This window comes from Podarcis liolepis (assembly GCF_965112155.1).
Source record: "Podarcis liolepis genome assembly, chromosome: 14".
Classification (NCBI taxonomy): domain Eukaryota; kingdom Metazoa; phylum Chordata; class Lepidosauria; order Squamata; family Lacertidae; genus Podarcis; species Podarcis liolepis.
Genome location: NC_139569.1, coordinates 10382836 through 10401618, shown reverse-complemented (window position 1 = coordinate 10401618; position 18783 = coordinate 10382836). Strand labels below are relative to the sequence as shown.

The window sequence follows — 18783 nt, the reverse complement described above, 5'->3', positions numbered from 1 at the left end:
TCAAGGTCAGCACCAACACTTTGAATTGTGCTCGGAAACATACTGGGAACCAATGTAGGTCTTTCAGGACCGGTGTTATATGATCTTGGTGGCCACTCCCAGTCCAGCTGCTGAATTCTGGATAAGTTGTAGTTTCTGGGTCACCTTGAAAGGTAGCCCCACACAGAGCGCACTGCAGTAGGTCGTCCGTTCCCCGCCTCTCGCCCTGCCTTCCACCAAACATCCACCACCTTCCTGTGTTATTCTAGCACAAAATCAGATTTAATTCTGCCAGCAACGGTCTGGAAGCACCCAGAACGAAATCTGACTCTGGTCCTTTAGGTGCCAGGCAGCCCTGTCGGCCATTTTGTGTCTCCTGAAGACAGCTGTGAAGATGCCAGTCACCAGTGAGCAAGAGAAGCGGATGCAGAAATTCAAAAACAGAGGCAAAAACCTTCTAGTAAGTATGGGGAATCTTACCAGGACTGAGAAACGAGTCTCTAGCTAGGCTGGCTGATGGGTCAGAAAGCAGCAGGGCATGTGCAGTAAGGGGAGCAGACCAGAAATGCAGACTTGTGCTTTGCACACGGAATTTGCAGACTGGGAATCTCCATATAATTGAGACAGTAGGAACTGCAACAGAATGTTGCAGCATAGCGCTCAAGTTGGTGCCAGAATTACTGGTCGGGGCTTGATTCCCCCCTCCCTCTTCAAAACAGTTGGAGGGCCCCTCCCTAGATTAGACTGCTGAGATGAAGGCCCTACAATGCGTACACCTGAGACTTGGCCCTGTCATCACGGCCACCCCAAGACTGTAACACTTACAGTGGTGCCTTGCAAGATGAAAAGAATCCGTTCTGTGATTCTCTTTGTCTAGCGTTTTTTTCGTCTTGCGAAGCAAGCCCATTGACGGATTAGCGGATTAGCGCTATTAGCGCTATTAGCGGCTTTTAGCGGCTTTTAGCGGCTTATCTGCTGATCGGATCAGCTGATAAGCGGCTTAGCGGCTTAGAAAAAGGGGGGGGAGGAAAAAAAACCAGCAGGAACTCGCAAGACATTGTCGTCTTGCGAAGCAAGCCCATAGGAAATTCGTTTTGCAAAGCACCTCCAAAACGGAAAACTCTTTCGTCTAGCGAGTTTTCCGTCTTGCGAGGCATTCGTCTTGCGGGGCACCACTGTACTTTTGTTTTTTTTAGCAATACTTGACTGTCTCCCTTTCTAGGAAATGCGAAGGCAAAGAGTGGAAACGGAAGTTGAACTTCGCAAGGCGAGGAAGGACCTGCAGATCTTGAAGCGGAGGAACATCAGTGTCAGCACAGAAGATGACCTCACACCAGAGAAGAATCAGGTATGCACACAGAATCATGGAATTGTAGAGTTGGAAGGGACCCTGAGGGTCATCTAGTCCAGCCCCCTGAAATGCAGGAATCTCAGCTGAAGCATCCATGACAAATGGCCATCCAACCTCTGCTTAAAAACTTCCAAGGAAGGAGAGGCCACCACCTCCCAATAGAGTCCACTCCACTCTCAAACAGCTCTTACTGTCAGAAAGTTTTTCTGTATGTTTCATTGGAATCTTGTTTCTTGTCACTTGAAGCCATGGGTTCGAGTCCTGCCCTCCAGAGCAGGAGAAAACAAGCTTGCTCCATCTTCCATGTGACAGCCCTTGAGATATCTGAAGATGGCTATCATATCTCCTCTCAACTGAGAGGAAGTATATTCTGAGAGGAGTGGCTAACTTGTGGCACAGCAGATGTAGTTGGACTCAAACTCCCATCAGCCTCAGCCAGCATGGCCAAGGATGATGGGAGTCATAGTCCAAGACATCTGGACTGGAAGGCCACTGGTTAGCCTTCCTGCTCTATAGCAGCAGCCTTCAGAATTTCCAGATGTGGCCCCCGACTTTGGTCTAAATAGGTAATAGGAGACCCACTACCGTATATTTGTATGGTGATGGGGCTGCTGCTGCAACCCACTTTAATGATAATAATAATTTTATTATTTATACCCTGCCCATCTGGCTGGGTTTACGCAATCACTTTAGATCAGGATGCAAGCCAATTGTTGCTGTCGTTCCTGGCCAGAGCAGCCAAAATGATCAAGGGGGTGGAGCCAATTCCCTTACCAGAAAAGCTTGTAGCAGTTGTGACTGATCCTGAGAAAAGGCAAGTCAGAAGCACCTCGACAGAAGTTTGTGGTAAGGTAAAGGACCTCTGCATGGTTAAGTCCAGTCAAAGGCGACTATGGGGTTGCGGCGCTCATCTCGTTTTCAGGCCAAGGGAGCTGGCGTTTGTCCGCAGACAGCTTTCCGGCTCATGTGGCCAGCAGGACTAAACTGCTTCTGGTGCAACAGGACACCGTGACGGAAACCAGAGGCACAGAAACGCCATTTACCTTCCTGTCACAGCGGTACCTATTTATCTACTTGCACTTTGACGTGCTTTCGAATTGCTAGGTTGGCAGGAGCTGGGACAGAGCAACGGGAGCTCACCCCGTTGCAGGGATTCGAACCACCAACCTTACGATCAGCAAGCCCAAGAGGCTCAGTGATTTAGACCACAGCGCCACCCGCGTCCTGAAAGCGAGATGAGTGCCGCAACCCCAAAGTCTTTAGAAGTTTATGGAGCCATACATGGCATGGAGAAAGTTGACTGAGGAAGTTTTTCTCTCCCTCGTAACTTTAGAATTGGTGAGCCTCCGAAAAAGCTGGAGGACTGAGAACAGATAAAAGATGGGACTTCTTCATGCAGCTCACAGTTGAATTATGGAACTTGCTGTCAAAGTTGTGATCCTGTGATCAAGTATTGCTGGGTGGGGCCCCTCGGGCAGGGAGCAACAATTAGTCCCCAAAGTGGGAGCATGTTAGGGGGGCTGGCTGGTTGCCAGCATCCCCCAGCCCCTATAAATCTCCGCATTAATGGGAGAGAACACACCATGTTTTAGACTTGCTGTTTGCTGTTCTGTAGCTGGTACCATCTCCTGCCAACCTAGCAGTTCAAAAGCACGTCAAAGTGCAAGTAGATAAATAGGTACCGCTCTGGCGGGAAGGTAAACAGCGTTTCTGTGCTCTGCTCTGGTTTGCCAGAAGCGGCTTAGTCCTGCTGGCCACATGACCCGGAAGCTGTACGCCGGCTCCCTTGGCCAATAAAGCGAGATGAGCGCCGCAACCCCAGAGTCGGCCATGACTAGACCTAATGGTCAGGGGGCCCTTTGCCTTTAGCTGATACCAGAGAAGAAGCCAATAGAGCCTGGTAACCCATTTTGGTGCCTGCGTGTGATTGATTAGTAGCTTGGAGGGAGAACTCAGGAAAGCAACCCCCTCCTTGACACTTAGATGGCTTTATAAGACCATTGGGCAAATCCCTGGAGGAGAAGGTTGTCCATGACAACTAGTTACAACAGATTCCAACCTACCCAAGTTACCATGGCCAGTGTGGTGTAGTGGTTAAGAGGGGTGGACTTGTAATCTGGGGAACCGGGTTCGCATCTCCGCTCCTCCACCTGCAGCTGCTGGGTGACCTTGGGCCAGTCACACTTCTCTGAAGTCTCTCAGCCCCACTCACCCCACAGAGTGTTTGTTGTGGGGGAGGAAGGGAAAAGGAGAATGTTAGCCGCTTTGAGACTCCTTAGGGTAGTGATAAAGCGGGATATCAAATCCAAGCTCCTCCTCTTCTTCTTCTTCTTCTTCTTCTTCTTCTTCTTCTTCTTCTTCTTCTTCTTCTTCTTCTTCTTCTTCTATGCCCCAAGTGACCATGTCTTTCTTGCTGGCTTTCCATTGAGTCATCTGGCTGGCTACTTTGAGAACAAGATTCTGGACCAGATGGGCCATTGGCCTGATTCAGTAGGTTGGTCTTGTGGTCTCTGTCATGCCTGATTCATAATTCCCTTCTTCCCTAACCCAGGTTGCTCAAATTCCTTTGGAGGAAATAGTTGAGGCACTGAAATCAGACGATCAACATCTTCTTCTCAAGGCAACCATGTCCATCAGGTATGTGAAGGCAAAGCTGACTCTTCTAACACCGCTTTCCCAATTCCAGTGCCCTTTGGAAGATTGTTGGGACTACACCTCCCAGCCAGCAAGGCATGATGGGAGTTGTGGTCCAGCAACATCTGGAGGACCACAGGTGAGCTGCCACTGTTTTAAGCTCTTCCCTGGTGCCTCTGCTGGGATTGCTAAGCCTTCTGAAATATCTTGGATGGCAAGACAGGGCAAAGGTTTCCTTGCCACAGCTGCAGAGCCCCAGTCTGTTCTGCTACCCAGCAGAACTGAAGGAAGCTTACAGGTGAGCTGAGATGTAATAAGGGAGAGATGGAAGGAAGTAGAAATCGCAAAGGAAGGCTTCCAGATTACCTTAGAAGATTGGAGAACTGAGCCCCAACTAACAAAATGAGTTTTGATAGAGACAAATGTCAGGTTCTGCACTTAGGTAGATGCACAAATGTAAGATGGGGGACACCTGACTTGCTAGTAGTACATGTGAAAAGGGTCTGGGGGTCTTAGTAGACGCCAAGCTTAACATGAGTCAACGGTGTGATGCAGCAGCAAAAAAAGTTAATACTATTCTAGGCTGCATCACCAGAAGTATAGAGTCCAACTCAAAAGAAGTCTTAGTACTGCTCTATTCTGCCTTGGTCAAACCACACCTGGAGTCCTGTGTCCAGTTCTGGGAGCCACAATTTGGGAAGGATGTTAACAAGCTGCAGATGTGGGTGATCAAGATGATCAAGGGTCTGAAAACCAAGCCTTAGGAGGAGCAGTTGAGATAGTTGGGCATGTTTAGCTTGGATAGGAGGAGACTATATTTAGACGGTTGTCACACGGAAGATGGAGCAAGCTTGTTTTATCCTGTTCTGGCAGGTAGGATCTGGACCAACAGAATCAAGGGAAATTGCCTCACTGCATTTGAAGTCGCCAATGTATATTTTTTCTGCAACAGTGTGCAGCCACAGCTTGAACGCCTATATATGTAGACTTTGTATTCACTGGCCTGTGAATCTGTCGTGGTTCTACTGGCATTGCAAAATCTGGAGCAGTAGAAGTTAACTGGGAGTTCCCTGGTAACTCTCTGGGTGAGCAACGAAGGTTTCTGACTCTGAGTAGTTTACCAATAGCTACAACTGAAAAGCTTTCCTGTCTCCCCCTCCCCAAATTAAATTGCTGCAGAAACAATGAAAGGGGAAACCAGAAGTGGAATTTAGTGTGGAAGGATTGATGGACTTCTTTTTGGTGCTGATTACAAATTACTGGGCTGAGCTTGTCTTGGCCTTACGGAGGCACTCTGTTCAGCCAGCTACTATTTTGCTCATGGTTCTGGTTGCCGGATATTGGGACTTCAGGTTTGTTTTTAAAAAGTGTGTCCTGCAAGCCTGAAGTCAGCCGATCTGTGCTAAATAGTTGATTAAGGCTCTCATCCTTCTCCCCATCCACAGGAAACTACTCTCTCAACATAAGAACCCTCCCATTGACCAAGTCGTTGAAACTGGAGTCATTCCTAAACTCGTGGACTTTTTGTATCATCACGACGCTCCAAGCTTGCAGCTAGAGGCTGCTTGGGCGCTCACTAACATTGCTTCTGGGACACCTGAACAGACCAGAGCGGTAGTGGAGGCCAATGCCGTGCAAGGCTTGATAGTCATCTTGTCTTCTCCAAAGATGCATATCTGTGAGCAGGCTGTGTGGGCCTTGGGGAACATAGCAGGTAAGTGGCGGTGCTTTTGGATTTCCAAGATGGCAGCCAATGAACTGCTGGGTCTTGGTCAGTGAGAGCCAAACTGTCAACATTTGGGGGAGCCAACAAGTAGACCATCAACATGCCAGGCTAGTTCAGTCATAAAAGCAGGCAATCCCAGTTCAAGGGGTGCTTGCCCATGCTGGAACCCAGTTCTCTTGTGACTGGTTCCCAACACAGGGTGCCCAGAACATTCTAGGGTCCACACTTAACTTCACGTGGAGACTTCTTGGTCCATCCTGCCTGGTCAGCAGAAAACCTTACGGCTTTCCCAGGTGCACAATGAAGTGAAGTAGGGGAGGGTTGCGAATCTTGTTATTTATTTGATTTGTATACCTCAGGTTGCAGGGTGGTGGTTCACAACATAAAAATACAAAATGAGAACACACAATAGATAACACAATAAAAACAAACCAAGAATGCCCCTTCCACAAACACATTTAAAAGGCCATAAGGTAAAGGCAAAGGGACCCCTGACCATTAGGTCCAGTCGTGGCCGACTCTGGGGTTGTGGTGCTCATCTCGCTTTATTGGCCAAGGGAGCCGCCGTACATCTTCTGGGTCATGTGGCCAGCATGACTAAGCCGCTTCTGGCGAACCAGAGCAGCGCACGGAAACGCCGTTTACCTTCCCGCTGGAGCGGTAGCTATTTATCTACTTGCACTTTGACGTGCTTTTGAACTGCTAGGTTGGCAGGAGCAGGGACCAAGCAACAGGAGCTCACCCCATCACGGGGATTCGAACCACCGACCTTCTGATCAGCAAGTCCTAGGCTCTGTGGTTTAACCCACAGCGCCGCCAGTGTCCCTAAAAGGGAGGATTGGGGGGAGGATTGTGGTAGCATTATGGTAGTGGTAGCATTATGATAAATTCAACAGTGTAAATAAGTTTTGACGGATGTAATAAGGTGAAAAAGGTAAAGGACCCCCGGATGGTTAAGTCCAGTCAAAGGCGACTATGGGGTTGCGGCGCTCATCTCACTTTCAGGCCAAGGGAGCCGGTGTTTGTCCACAGGGACTGAGCAGTGGGAGCTCGCTCTGTTGTGGGGATTTGAACTATCGACCTTCCGATCAGCAAGCCCAGGAGGCGCATGGTGGATTGTTGAATGGTATAGTTCATGCAAAATATGCAGGGATGTATGGTATGCAAAATGAACCACTGAAAGAGAAGAAGGCAAGTCATTGGTTTAAAGTTGTTTAAATGAATATTTTGAAATATCATTTAGAAAATTAAATTATATAAGCCGCCACGGATGGTTCAGGGAGAGATGACCGTGTTTCACTATTTTCACCCACCCGGAGAGTAACTACCATTTCCAATGCTTTATCCTACGTAGGTGACGGCCCACAGTATAGAGATGTGCTGATCAGCTTCAATGTAATCCCTCCACTCCTGTCCTTGGTGACACCTTGCACTCCGGTATGTTTCTGCTTCCGCCTGGTTAGATGATAGATAGATAGATAGATAGATAGATAGATAGATAGATAGATAGATAGATAGATAGATATGGTTCTCTGGAGCTGAGAAGACCGGTTAATCCATGGGAGGCAAACTAAGGCCCGGGGGCCAGATCTGGCCCAATCACCTTCTAAATCCAGCCTGCAGATGGTCCAGGAATCAGCTTGTTTTTACATGACTAGAATGTGTCCTTTTATTTAAAATGCATCTCTGGGTTATTTGTGGGGCATAGGAATTCATTCTCCCCCCCCCAAAAAAATATAGTACCTCGGGTTAAGAACTTTGCTTCAGGATGAGAACAGAAATCGCGCGGTGGCAGCAGGAGGCCCCATTAGCTAAAGTGGTACCTCAGGTTAAGAACAGTTTCAGGTTAAGAACAGACCTCCAGAACGAATTAAGTTCTTAACCCTAGGTTTCACTGTAGTTGTTGTTTTAGAAATTTAGCCTTTTGAAGCATACCATATTTTTTCATGTATAACATGCATGCCCCCATTGTATAAGACACCCCCTATTAGGGGTGGCCCAGAGTTGTTGAGCTCTTTTTTTTTGGGGGGGGGGTTGCAGAAAGTCGCTCACTAGCCTGACCTACACTGACAACCGCACACGTTGCGAAAGCAACCGATTGTCTGCCCCTTCACCGGCAGAAGATGCCAATCGCCCACCTAATTGCAAATCAACACCAACCCTGGCCACAGCCACAGCCACCCAAAACACGCCCAATAGCTGCTGGCAATCTCCAGCTTATGGCAGAAACCAATACCACGTCCCCACTATGTACTATCATACTTATTTTATTAAAAAACACACCTCAACTTATACATGGAAAAGTACGGTACAGTGGTTCCTCTGGATGCGAACAGGATCCCTTCCGGAGCCCCGTTCACATCCTGAAGCGAATGCAGCCCACTTCCGTGGATGCATGTGACATCATTTTGAGCATCTGTGCATGTGCAAGTGATGAAACCCAGAAGTAATGCGCTCCGTTACTTCCGGGTCGCTGCAGAGCACAACCCGAAAGGGCTTAACCTGAAGTGACTTCAACCCAAGATATGATTGTATGTCTGTAAATTGCCTTCGGACGTACATGTGGAAGGCAATCTGTGAATGTAATAATTTCCCCACCCCTACTCCAAAATTCAGGGGCTGGCTGTTCTCTGGAAGTGATGTTTCTCTCAGCAAGCATAGCTTATCCATAGCTGTCAATGTTTCCTTTTTTTAAGGGAAATTCCCTTATTTCGAATAGGATTCCTCGCAAGAAAAGGGAAAAGTTGACAGCTACGAGCTTATCCATGGCCCTAGAGTCTTTGGAAGTTCTGTTTCCCCACTCTGGTTTCAGCTAATGGTTTCCTTGGACATAATTCTGGTTTTCCAGGTTGGGTTCCTGCGCAACATCACATGGACTCTGTCCAACCTTTGCAGAGGCAAAAACCCGTATCCTCCCATGGGAGCTGTGCAGCAGATGCTCCCCATGCTCATGAACCTTCTGCAGTATGACGATGAGGGCATCCTTGCGGACGCCAGCTGGGCTTTCTCTTACCTGACGGATGGCTCCAATGATCGCATCCATGTGGTGGTGGAGGTCGGGGTGCTGCCACGGCTGGTGCAGCTCTTGGCCTATGCAGACCTGCCAGTCCTGGTAAGTAAAGGTAAAAAAAGGTAAGGTAAAGGACCCCTGGCGGGAAGCGGATGGTGCTGTGGGTTAAACCACAGAGCCTAGACTTGCCGATCAGAAGATCGGCGGTTTGAATCCCCGCGACGGAGTGAGCTCCTGTTGCTCAGTCCCTGCTCCTGCCAACCTAGCAGTTTGAAAGTACCGTATTTTTTGCACCATAATACTCACTTTTTTCCTCCTAGAAAGTAAGGGGAAATGTCTGTGCATGTTATGGAGGGAATGCCTACGGGTGGCGTGCCTACGGATTTTCCTCCTCTAAAAACTAAGTGCGTGTTATGGTTGGGTGCGTGTTATAGAGCGAAAAATACGGTACGTCAAAGTGCAAGTAGATAAATAGGCACCGCTCAGGCAGGATGGTAAATGGCGTTTCCGTGTGCTGCTCTGGTTCGCCAGAAGAGGCCTAGTCATGCTGACCACAGGACTCGAAAGCTGTATGCCGGCTCCCTCGGCCAATAAAGCGAGATGAGCGCCGCAACCCCAGAGTCGGCGACGACTGGACCTAATGGTCAGGGGTCCCTTTACCTTTTTAAAGGACCCCTGGACGGTTAAGTCTAGTCAAAGGCAACTCATCTCGCTTTACAGGCCAAAGGAGCCAGTGTTTGTCCACAGACAGCTTTCCAGGTCTTGTGGCCAGCATGACTAAACCGCTTCTGGCGTAACGAGACACCGTGATGGAAACCAGAGCGCACAAAAATGCTGTTTACTTTCCTGCCGCAGCGGCAACTGTTTATCGACTTGCACTGGCGTGCTTTCGAACTTCTAGGTTGGCAGGAGCTGGGACCGAGCAACTGGAGCTCACCCCATTGTGGGGATTCAAACCACCGACCTTCCGATCAGCAAGCACAAGATGCTCAGTGGTTTAGACCACAGCGCCACCCGCGTAAGAGGCACTTAGGAAAAGCAGTGCCACATAGTCTTGCCGGCTACTGCTAAATATATTTCTCCCTTTCCCTCGATGGCACAGGTCATCTGTTGGGATGGGCCAGAAATTCAGTTCAGTTCACATCCCAACAACACGAGAACAGAAACACAGCCTTGCTTCGAAACCTGCACTTCTCTGAATTTTACAATGCAGGTCTCTGGCCAAGTAACGAGTACAATAATGCAAATATTGGGGTATTAAGATGCAAATACTTCTTACGATAATACATTGCCGTGTTTCTGATGCTTGGGTCGCCAGCTGTTGCTGGCCTACAACTCCCATCATCCCGAGCTAGCAGGACCCAGTGGTCAGGGATGATGGGAGTTGTAGTCCAACAACACCTGGTGGCACAAGTTGAGAAACGCTGTATTGTTTTGTATGCGTAACACACAAAATATATTACATTGGGGAAAATAGCCTGCAAAAGCATGTCAATCGAGAGAACTTAGCACTAAGATGTGGGTGAATTTTTTAATTTTTTTATATACATTTTTATTGGTTTTTTTACATATCATTTTCAACAATCCTTTAACATAGCTTCTTATCTTATACAATATTTTAGACTTCCATCAACAACCTCTGATGATTTTCCATTCTTTATCACTTATTCTTCATTTCTTAATTTCTCTATTACTCTTAATTATCATTAACTGATAATTCTCTTCATAGTCTTTCTTGCAATATTTCAAATAGTCCTCCTTACAGAACTTCCTACTAGCGTAATCTGTTCATTACAATTGCTTTTCAAATAATTCATATATTTGTGGGTGAATTTTTTAAGGGAAAATAATTCACAAATAGGGACGCGGGTGGCGCTGTGGGTAAAACCTCAGTGCCTAGGACTTGCCGATCGCATGGTCGGCGGTTCGAATCCCCGCGGCAGGGTGAGCTCCCGTCTTTCGGTCCCAGCTCCTGCCCACCTAGCAGTTCGAAAGCACCCCTAAGTGCAAGTAGATAAATAGGTACCGCTTTATAGCGGGAAGGTAAACGGTGTTTCCGTGTGCTGCGCTGGTGCTGGCTCGCCAGCTGCAGCTTCGTCACACTGGTCACGTGACCCAGAAGTGTCTTCGGACGGCGCCGGCTCACGGCCTCTAGAGCGAGATGAGCACGCAACCCTAGAGTCGGACACGACTGGCCCACACGGGCAGACAAATGCATGTGGAGAAGATTGGAAAAATGAGAGCTTGAGAGGAACTCGCATGCACAAATCCATCCAACCATCCCTGTATTTGTGAGTTATGCTCAGAATACTGGTGGCGTCTCCAGCACCCCTGGTTAATCTATACTTTTTCTGCACCTTGTTTTTTGTTTCAGACTCCAGCTCTCCGCACTCTGGGCAACATAGTCACTGGCACAGACGAGCAGACGCAGATGGCCATTGATGCCGGTGTGCTGTCTGTCTTGCCACACCTCCTGCACCACCCAAAGCCATCCATACAGAAGGAGGCAGCCTGGGCTTTGAGCAACATTGCAGCAGGGCCCAGCAGCCAGATACAGCAGCTCATCACTTGCGGCCTCCTGCCTCCCCTGGTGGAGCTGCTGGAGAAGGTAACGTTTCGCATTGTCCTGGGTTCCCTTGCTCAGGCTGGGGAGCGCTGCCGGTAATTGCTAAATGTTGGTGGAAGGGTGTGTTAAGACAAGAGGCAAGACACAGCGATAACAGCAAGAACCTTTCTTGAACTGCATAACTGGGAAATAGGGGCAAAACAACTGTTTATACAGTGGTACCTCCGCTTTGGGTTACAAACACTTCAGGTTACAAACTCCGCTAACCCAGAAGTAGTAACCAGGGTTGCAAACTTTGCCCCAGGATGAGAACGGAAATCGCGTGCCGGCAGCACAACAGCAGCGGGAGGACCCATTAGCGAAGGTGCACCTCAGGTTAAAAACAGTTTCGGGTTAAGAACGGACCTCCGGAATGAATTACCGTATTTTTCACGCCATAAGATACACCTGACCATAAGACGCACCTAGTTTTTAGAGGAGGAAAGGGGGAAAGCCCCGTTTTTTGAGGATCAGCTCAAAGTCGTGCAGTTTCTTTTGCAAAGGGGAAAAATCCTGTTTTTATGGGGTTCAACTCACAGTTCTGCAGCTTCTTTAGGAAAGGAAAGGGAACCGTTTCTACAGTTTCCAGACAGATAATCTAATCAGCCAGTCACATGTCTTTGGGGAAACAGAAGCCTCCATCTGCAGAACATTCAACAATGGAGGCCTGGGCAAGGGGCCGGGGCCGGAAAGGGAGCCAGTGATCGACCGCACATTCGCTCCATAAGACGCACAGACGCTTCCCCTTACTTTTTAGGAGGAAAAAAGTGTGTCTTATGGAGCGGAAAATACGGTAAGTTCGTAACCCAAGGTACCACTGTATACATTCCTGAATGCCTGGGACACTCCCACTCCCCCCGTGATTGGCTGTCTAAACTTCTAAGCTGCGAATCACAACTCAGAGTTCAAGGGCCAATGGCAGATGCCCCAGTCTTGAAATGTTCTGTGATTGGACATCATGTATCGAATCAGAACACAGGAGCTCAGAATCCTTAGTCCAGACTCAAGCTCAGACAAACACAGACCACTGAATACGTAACACACAGAAAAGGGTTGCCCTTCCTGAGAATCTGCATTCCCCTCCACCTTAAATGAAAGAAGAATGTCCTTATGGTATCATAGATGTTTAGGGGAATGTGAAAATCTCTGGAACTGGAGGGTGCATCTGCATGACTCTTGGCCCCTGCCCATGACATGACTGCCAAACCCATGCAAGTTTTTAAATATTAGACAGGTGACATCTGTTGCACTGTTTTCGATGGCTGCTCTGCTAAAAGCTTTTCTGATTAGGCTAGGTTATCCAGGCATGTTGTTTAATTATGTACGGATCTTGCTTTTAAAAAACAACAGTCAACCCTATCTATTTTGATACTTGAACAAGCAATGTAATAAATTATGTTGACTTTATATGAATTTTTATGAATATTATACATTTTATGTAAACTGCTTAGTGCAGATGTGGGGAACTTTTGGCCTTCCAGGTGCTGCTGAACTACAAATTGAAAGAAGCCTGGCTAGTGACCAGGGATGATGGGAGTTGTAGTTCATAGAATCATGGAACTGTAGAGTTGGAAGGGACCCCGAGGGTCATCTAGCCCAACCCCCTGCAATGCAGGAGTCTCAACAAAAGCATCCAAGACAGATGGCCATCCAACCTCTGCTTAAAAACCTCCAAGGAAGGAGAGTCCACAACTTCCCAAAGGAGATGGTTCCACTGTTGAACAGCTCTTGCTGTCAGAGAGTTCAACATCTAGAGCACCGTTTCTCAAACTTAGGTCTCCCCAGCTGCTGTTGTTGTTTTTTTTGGACTACAACTCCCATCATCCCTAGCTATCAGGACCAGTGGTCAGGGATGATGGGAATTGTAGTCCAAAAAACAGCTGGAAGCCCAAGTTTGGGAAACACTGATCTAGAGGGCCAAAGGTTTCCAAATCTGATTAGGCAGTATATAAGTCTTGCTAAACAAAAATAAATGCATGTTTCGTATAAAGCAAGTCATGCCTTATTTATAGTAAGTGGTTTCTGCTTTCATTGGGGCAGGATAGGTGAGAGTCCTGCTATCAGCTGTTGCATGCTGAGCGCTGTTCACTGTTAAATTACAGTGGTACCTCTGGTTAAGAACTTAATTTGTTCTATTCTTAACCTGAAACTGTTCTTAACCTGAAGCACCACTTTAGCTAATGGGGCCTCCCGCTGCCGCCCCGCTGCCACCGCCCCGCGATTTCTGTTCTCATCCTGAAGCAAAGTTCTTAACCCAAGGTACTGTTTCTGGGTTAGCGGGGTCTGTAACCTGAAGCGTCTGTAACCTGAAGCATCTGTAACCCGAGGTACCACTGTACTAGAACCGGCTGGTCTGCAGCCTTCTTGTATTCACTTGCCTGCGCATCCTTCCCCACCTTCAACAGGGAGACATCAGGGCCCAAAGGGAGGCTGTGTGGGCGGTTGCCAACTTCACCACTGGAGGGACGGAGCAGCAGGTGGAGGAAATGGTCCAGGCAGGGGTCCTTAAACCTCTGCTGAACTTGCTGGCTATCAAAGATGCCAAAATTATCCTCGTCGTCTTGGACAGCATCTCTAGTTTCTTCCTGGTAAGTGTGCATGTTTTATCGCTGCTTCTTTGGTAGGCTTCCTGGGAGAACTGATATTGGGGGCGGGGGGGGGGGAACAGACAGATGTCTGGAGCAGGTCAGCAATAACTCACCAGGTGTCCGTGCAGTTAACTCTTTATTCAAAGAAACCAGCTCAGGCCTAGTAAGCCCAGCAACCCTTCCCAGTAGTACATCTTGCCCCAGTGAGGCAGAACAGAAGGTCTCCACATTCCCACACCTCTCTAAATCTACTTCTCTGGTTTTCCCTCAAGCAATCTGTTGCTTCTTCATCTTGCCTGTTTTGCTTGGCTGCCGTCTTACCTCTTCAGGTTCTTGGAGACCGGGGGCCGGGGAGGGGAGCTTGTTGTAGCAGGAAGAAAGTCACCCACGACTCTTCCCCAACCTGACTCATCTCTTTCTCTTGGCCTCCTTCCTCTCCTGCTTCTGCCTCTGATTCTGGACTGCTCTCTGCCACAGAGTCTCCCTGCTCACTAAGCCCTGTTACTTCTTCAAGCGCCTACACCTCCTCTTCCCAGGCTTCTCCTTCTTCTCCCCCTGACCGCTCCTCATTGTCCCACCACCTCTCCTCTGGCTCTGAGCCTTCTTCCCTTGAAGGTTCACCAGTTGGTTCCTCCCACCGTTCCTCCACATCCAACCAGTCCAGAACAACTGAGCAGCATTCTAACCTGGAATTGATGCTGTTGCAGGAAGTACACAGTTTTTCCTCTTTTGCACAGGATTGCAGGCAGATCAGTAGTAGAGGCAGATCAGTAGCCTTGCATCCAAGTTCAGCCCCTCGCATCTCCTGGCAGGGCTTTCCACCTGGAAAAATAGGGGGTCTGCTGCCAATCAGTGTAGACAATACTGAACTAGATAGACCCTGCATTGTATCCCAATATTAGGCTGCTGAGAAGCTGGGTGCAACGCAGAAGCTGTGCCTTTTGGTGGAAGAGCTTGGGGGCCTGGAGAAGATCGAAGCCCTCCAGACTCACGAGAACACCTTTGTCTACCGAGCTGCCCTGGGCCTCATTGAGAAATATTTCCCCGACAACGTAAGTAGCTGCTGGCATTGGTCTCCCTGCACATTTTGGAAGGTCCAGCATCTGAGCAGAGAGAGTTGAGGACACTGCAGCTGGGTAATTCCTGCCTCCGCCCTAAAGATTTTATTTACTTAATGGAAACATAGCAAAGCCCAAAAATAACCTTACACAAAAGGAAGGGGAGAAATTAGTGAAAACTAGAAATATCAGAAGGGACGCGGGTGGCGCTGTGGGTTAAACCACAGAGCCTAGGACTTGCTGATCAGAAGGTTGGCGGTTCGAATTCCCGCAATGGGGTGAGCTCCCACTGCTCGGTCCCAGTTCCTGCCAACCTAGCAGTTTGAAAGCACCTCAAAGTGCAAGTAGATAAATAGGTACCACTCCGGCGGGAAGGTAAACAGCGTTTCCATGTGCTGCTCTGGTTCGCCAGAAGCGGCTTAGTCATGCTGGCCACATGACCCGGAAGCTGTACGCCGGCTCCCTTGGCCAATAAAGCGAGATGAGCACCGCAACCCCAGAGCCGGCCACGACTGGACCTAATGGTCAGGAGCCCCTTTACATTTACCTAGAGATATCAGAATTCTGTAATCGTATTCCCTTCCATCCTAGGCATGTCATAATGGAGTGAATCGGGAACAGTTGGGCAGTGAGCATTTTTATGCAGCTTTCCCCCAATAAAATGCAACAACAACAATAATACAATTTTATTTGTACCCCACCCTCCCTGGCCAGAGCCGGGCTCAGGGCGGCTAACATCATAAAGCCTTGTCTTTACATGCCAATCTGGCTGGGGTAGTACAAGAGGTTGCCAGCGCAGAGAAAAAAGTGAGCCTTGCTTTTCATAATGCAACTGTGACATTTTCCCTCCCTCCTGTTGTTAGAGCCTGTCACCAAGAACTTAGCACGAAACAGGCTTGCAGCTCCACAGCAGAACTCAGTCACAGAACTTCTTTTCATTCCAAACGCAAACATGCACACATTTTCCCATAGGTAAAGGTAAAGGGACCCCTGACCGTTAGGTCCAGTCGTGGCTGACTCTGGGGTTGCAGCGCTCATCTCGCTTTACTGGCTGAGGGAGCCGGCGTACAGCTTCCAGGTCATGTGGCCAGCATGACTAAGCCGCTTCTGGTGAACCAGAGCAGCGCACGGAAACGCCGTTTACCTTCCCGCTGGAGCGGTAGCTATTTATCTACTTGCACTTTGATGTGCTTTCAAACTGTTAGGTTGTCAGGAGCAGGGACCGAGCAACGGGAGCTCACCCCGTCACAGGGATTCAAACTGCCGACTTTCTGATTGGCAAGTCCTAGGTTCTGTGGTTTAACCCACAGCGCCACCCTCGTCCCCACACATTTTTCCCATAGGCTCTATTAAAAAGTTCCCCAGTTAACAGGACAGCAGGATTTAAAGGATCCCCCTTGAAGCTGACGTATCTAAGTTTGAAGAATAGTTCCCACCCACGAGAGAAGGCGTTGGCCTCCTCACCGCCCTGCCCTGACGAAATACAGATATCGCAAACCAAAGTCCACCTCTTGCTTCGAAACAATTGTTTAAATGTGTGCACTGGAGACAGCCAGCCAGTGACAAGCGGCACAATTCATTGGCTAAGATTTCTTCAGTTGGGTGACGTCAGGGAAAGGGGGTGCAGGGCAACAGGAGAGCATCTGCTTGGCCTGTAGAAGGTTTTTCTGGGTTCAGTTCCAAATGGCATCTCCAGGTAGGACTAGGAAAGATTCCTTGCCTGCAATCTTGGATAAATGCTGCCGGCCAGTGTTGACAGAACTAAAGTACCGTATTTTTCGCTCTATAGGACGCACTTTTCCCCCTCCAAAAATTAAGGGGAAATGTGTGTGCGTCCTATGGAGCGAATGCAGGCTCCTTGGCTTCAGCGATAGCAACGCAAACCCTCCGAAGCACCAAGGGAGTGCTCCCTCCACGCTCCGGAGGCTTCGCGCTGCTTTCGCTGAAGCCTGGAGAGCGAGAGGGGTTGGTGCACACCGACCCCTCTCACTCTCCAGGCTTCAGGGATAGCCGCCTGAAGCCTTTGGAGCGCAGCGGGAACTCGTGCTGCGCTCCGAAGGCTTCAGGTTCCTTTTGCTGAAGTCAGGAGAGCAAGACTCTCCCGGCTTCAGCAGAGAGGGAGAGCTGCGCAGCGCCCCTTCAGCCAAGCGGGAGGAGAAATGGAAGGGGCTCCGTTTCTCCTGCCGCTTCGCTGAAGGGGCGCTGAGCAGAGAGGGGGAGGTTTTTTTTCTCTTCTCCCCCTCTAAAACAAGGTGCGTCCTATGGTCGGGTGCGTCCTATGGAGCGAAAAATACGATAGGTGGATCAGAGTTTTGACTATCTGAGGCAGCATAAGACAGCATTCCTGCAAACTACAGAATAGTTCTCTCTTCTCCCCGATTCCTGGGCAGTGTATTCCTGTGAAGACTGCTAGAGAGTTATTGGGTAGCACAACAAACTGGGATTTTTTGAATGGGGGACTTGGCAGTTGCAGAATCTATTGCAGGTTTGAAGAGACCACGCAGTTCAATGATTGTCCTCTCTTCTCTTTCTCCTCCACCTTGACCTCTTCATCATCAGCAAGCTGAAAACTCGGTTTCAGAAACAGGAGAAGGAACAGCCCCTTCACCTTTCTTGACTGACATGCAAGACTGCTTTAAATTCTGACTGGGAGACCCAGCCCACAACACACTTTCTTGACTTGGTGAAAGGCACCACGTTTGACTCGGCTATTTAAAAGCACCACCAGGGGAACGGGGTTCGTTTGTAATGAATAAATACTGCTTTTGTAATGAATGAATAATGTAAAAATAAATCCTGCATTTGTACAAATCTGCATCTCAAGCCAGCTCTTTCAGGGAGAGTAGTCTTAGAATTGCCTGCTATATTTTTAATTGCAAAAAAAAAGTCAAAACAAAAACCGGAATTGTTGTACCAGGTCAGCAGAGCACTCTAATTCACTTTAATTGTGCAAAACTAAATTTCTGGTCTGCGCTTGAACCTCTCCTGCAAAATGCTGACATTCTCCAGGTTGCACATCTTTCCCCTGTGCAACAAGCAGAAAACAGATCTCCACATCCCATCTCTCAACCTCTTCCTCAAAGCTTGTTGGTTTCCTGCAAAACACCTACTTGCGCAAGTGACGAGTGGCCAAACCACTTGTGAAAGATGTGTCACTTGTTCAACAGTTCTCATTTCTGCTATAGCAAGAATCCCAAAACAACAAGTAGCAGGCTTCTGCCGAATGTTTGTTCCACGTGCGCAATATGTTTTCACAATATTCAGTATACAGAAAAAGGGGGGGGGGAACCATGCAGAATGAGAGCGCAACACAGAGCAGAGACGCTGAAGCTAACAAAATACAGGACAGTCACCATGTTATCATTGTAGCCTGATATTCTGAGGGTGATTATGTTGTGATTTATCCATAGAAGAAATAGGAACTCACCAAACTGCAAAAAAAAAGTTAGTGTGCTTGCTTTGTCTTCTGGCTACCTTTAATTTAGGTGAATGTGTTTCTAACAGGGCTGCCTGCCAAACCTTTGCATATCAGAATTCTATTATTATTAGCAGCAATAATAATTTGTTAGCTGCTTTATTTTGCAAACAAAAAAAAACAAATAAGGGTGTTTAAATGCATTCCAAAATTTCGCAACCTTATTTTAAAAGTAACTTCGGTGAACCGGTTAGCCGACCCACTGAATGAAATTTGTGCTTTAAAAAGAGGCAGACCCAAAGGAGCAGAAATAGATTCCCAGCTCACCCTGGGTGTTTACTATCATTAGCAACAAACCAGACCCTGCGGGGAATAGCTGAGTTTCGCTTTACAACATCACGGGACAGGCTGCTCTTT

The 18783-nt window shown here is 48.3% G+C and overlaps 1 protein-coding gene across 1 annotated transcript; it reads left to right on the top strand.

Annotated features, from left to right (window-relative positions):
- The first annotated feature begins 128 nt into the window (after positions 1-128).
- On the top strand, positions 129-17762 carry KPNA7 (karyopherin subunit alpha 7). Its single transcript, XM_083474378.1, has 10 exons — positions 129-439; positions 1202-1327; positions 3882-3967; positions 5410-5678; positions 7045-7127; positions 8539-8802; positions 11075-11308; positions 13711-13893; positions 14796-14945; positions 17511-17762. Exons 1-10 carry the CDS (start codon positions 374-376, stop codon positions 17595-17597), a joined length of 1548 nt encoding a protein of 515 aa, XP_083330504.1. The 5' UTR covers positions 129-373; the 3' UTR covers positions 17598-17762.
- Positions 17763-18783: the final 1021 nt, after the last annotated feature.

Excerpts from the sequence above, each read along its gene's own strand:
- KPNA7 (XM_083474378.1), top strand. The coding sequence starts at position 374 with ATGCCAGTCACCAGTGAGCAAGAGAAGCGGATGCAGAAATTCAAAAAC. Across the intron at positions 3,968-5,409 it reads AAGGCAACCATGTCCATCAG|GAAACTACTCTCTCAACATA; the intron begins GTATGTGAAGGC and ends CCCCATCCACAG. Across the intron at positions 8,803-11,074 it reads ATGCAGACCTGCCAGTCCTG|ACTCCAGCTCTCCGCACTCT; the intron begins GTAAGTAAAGGT and ends TTTTTGTTTCAG.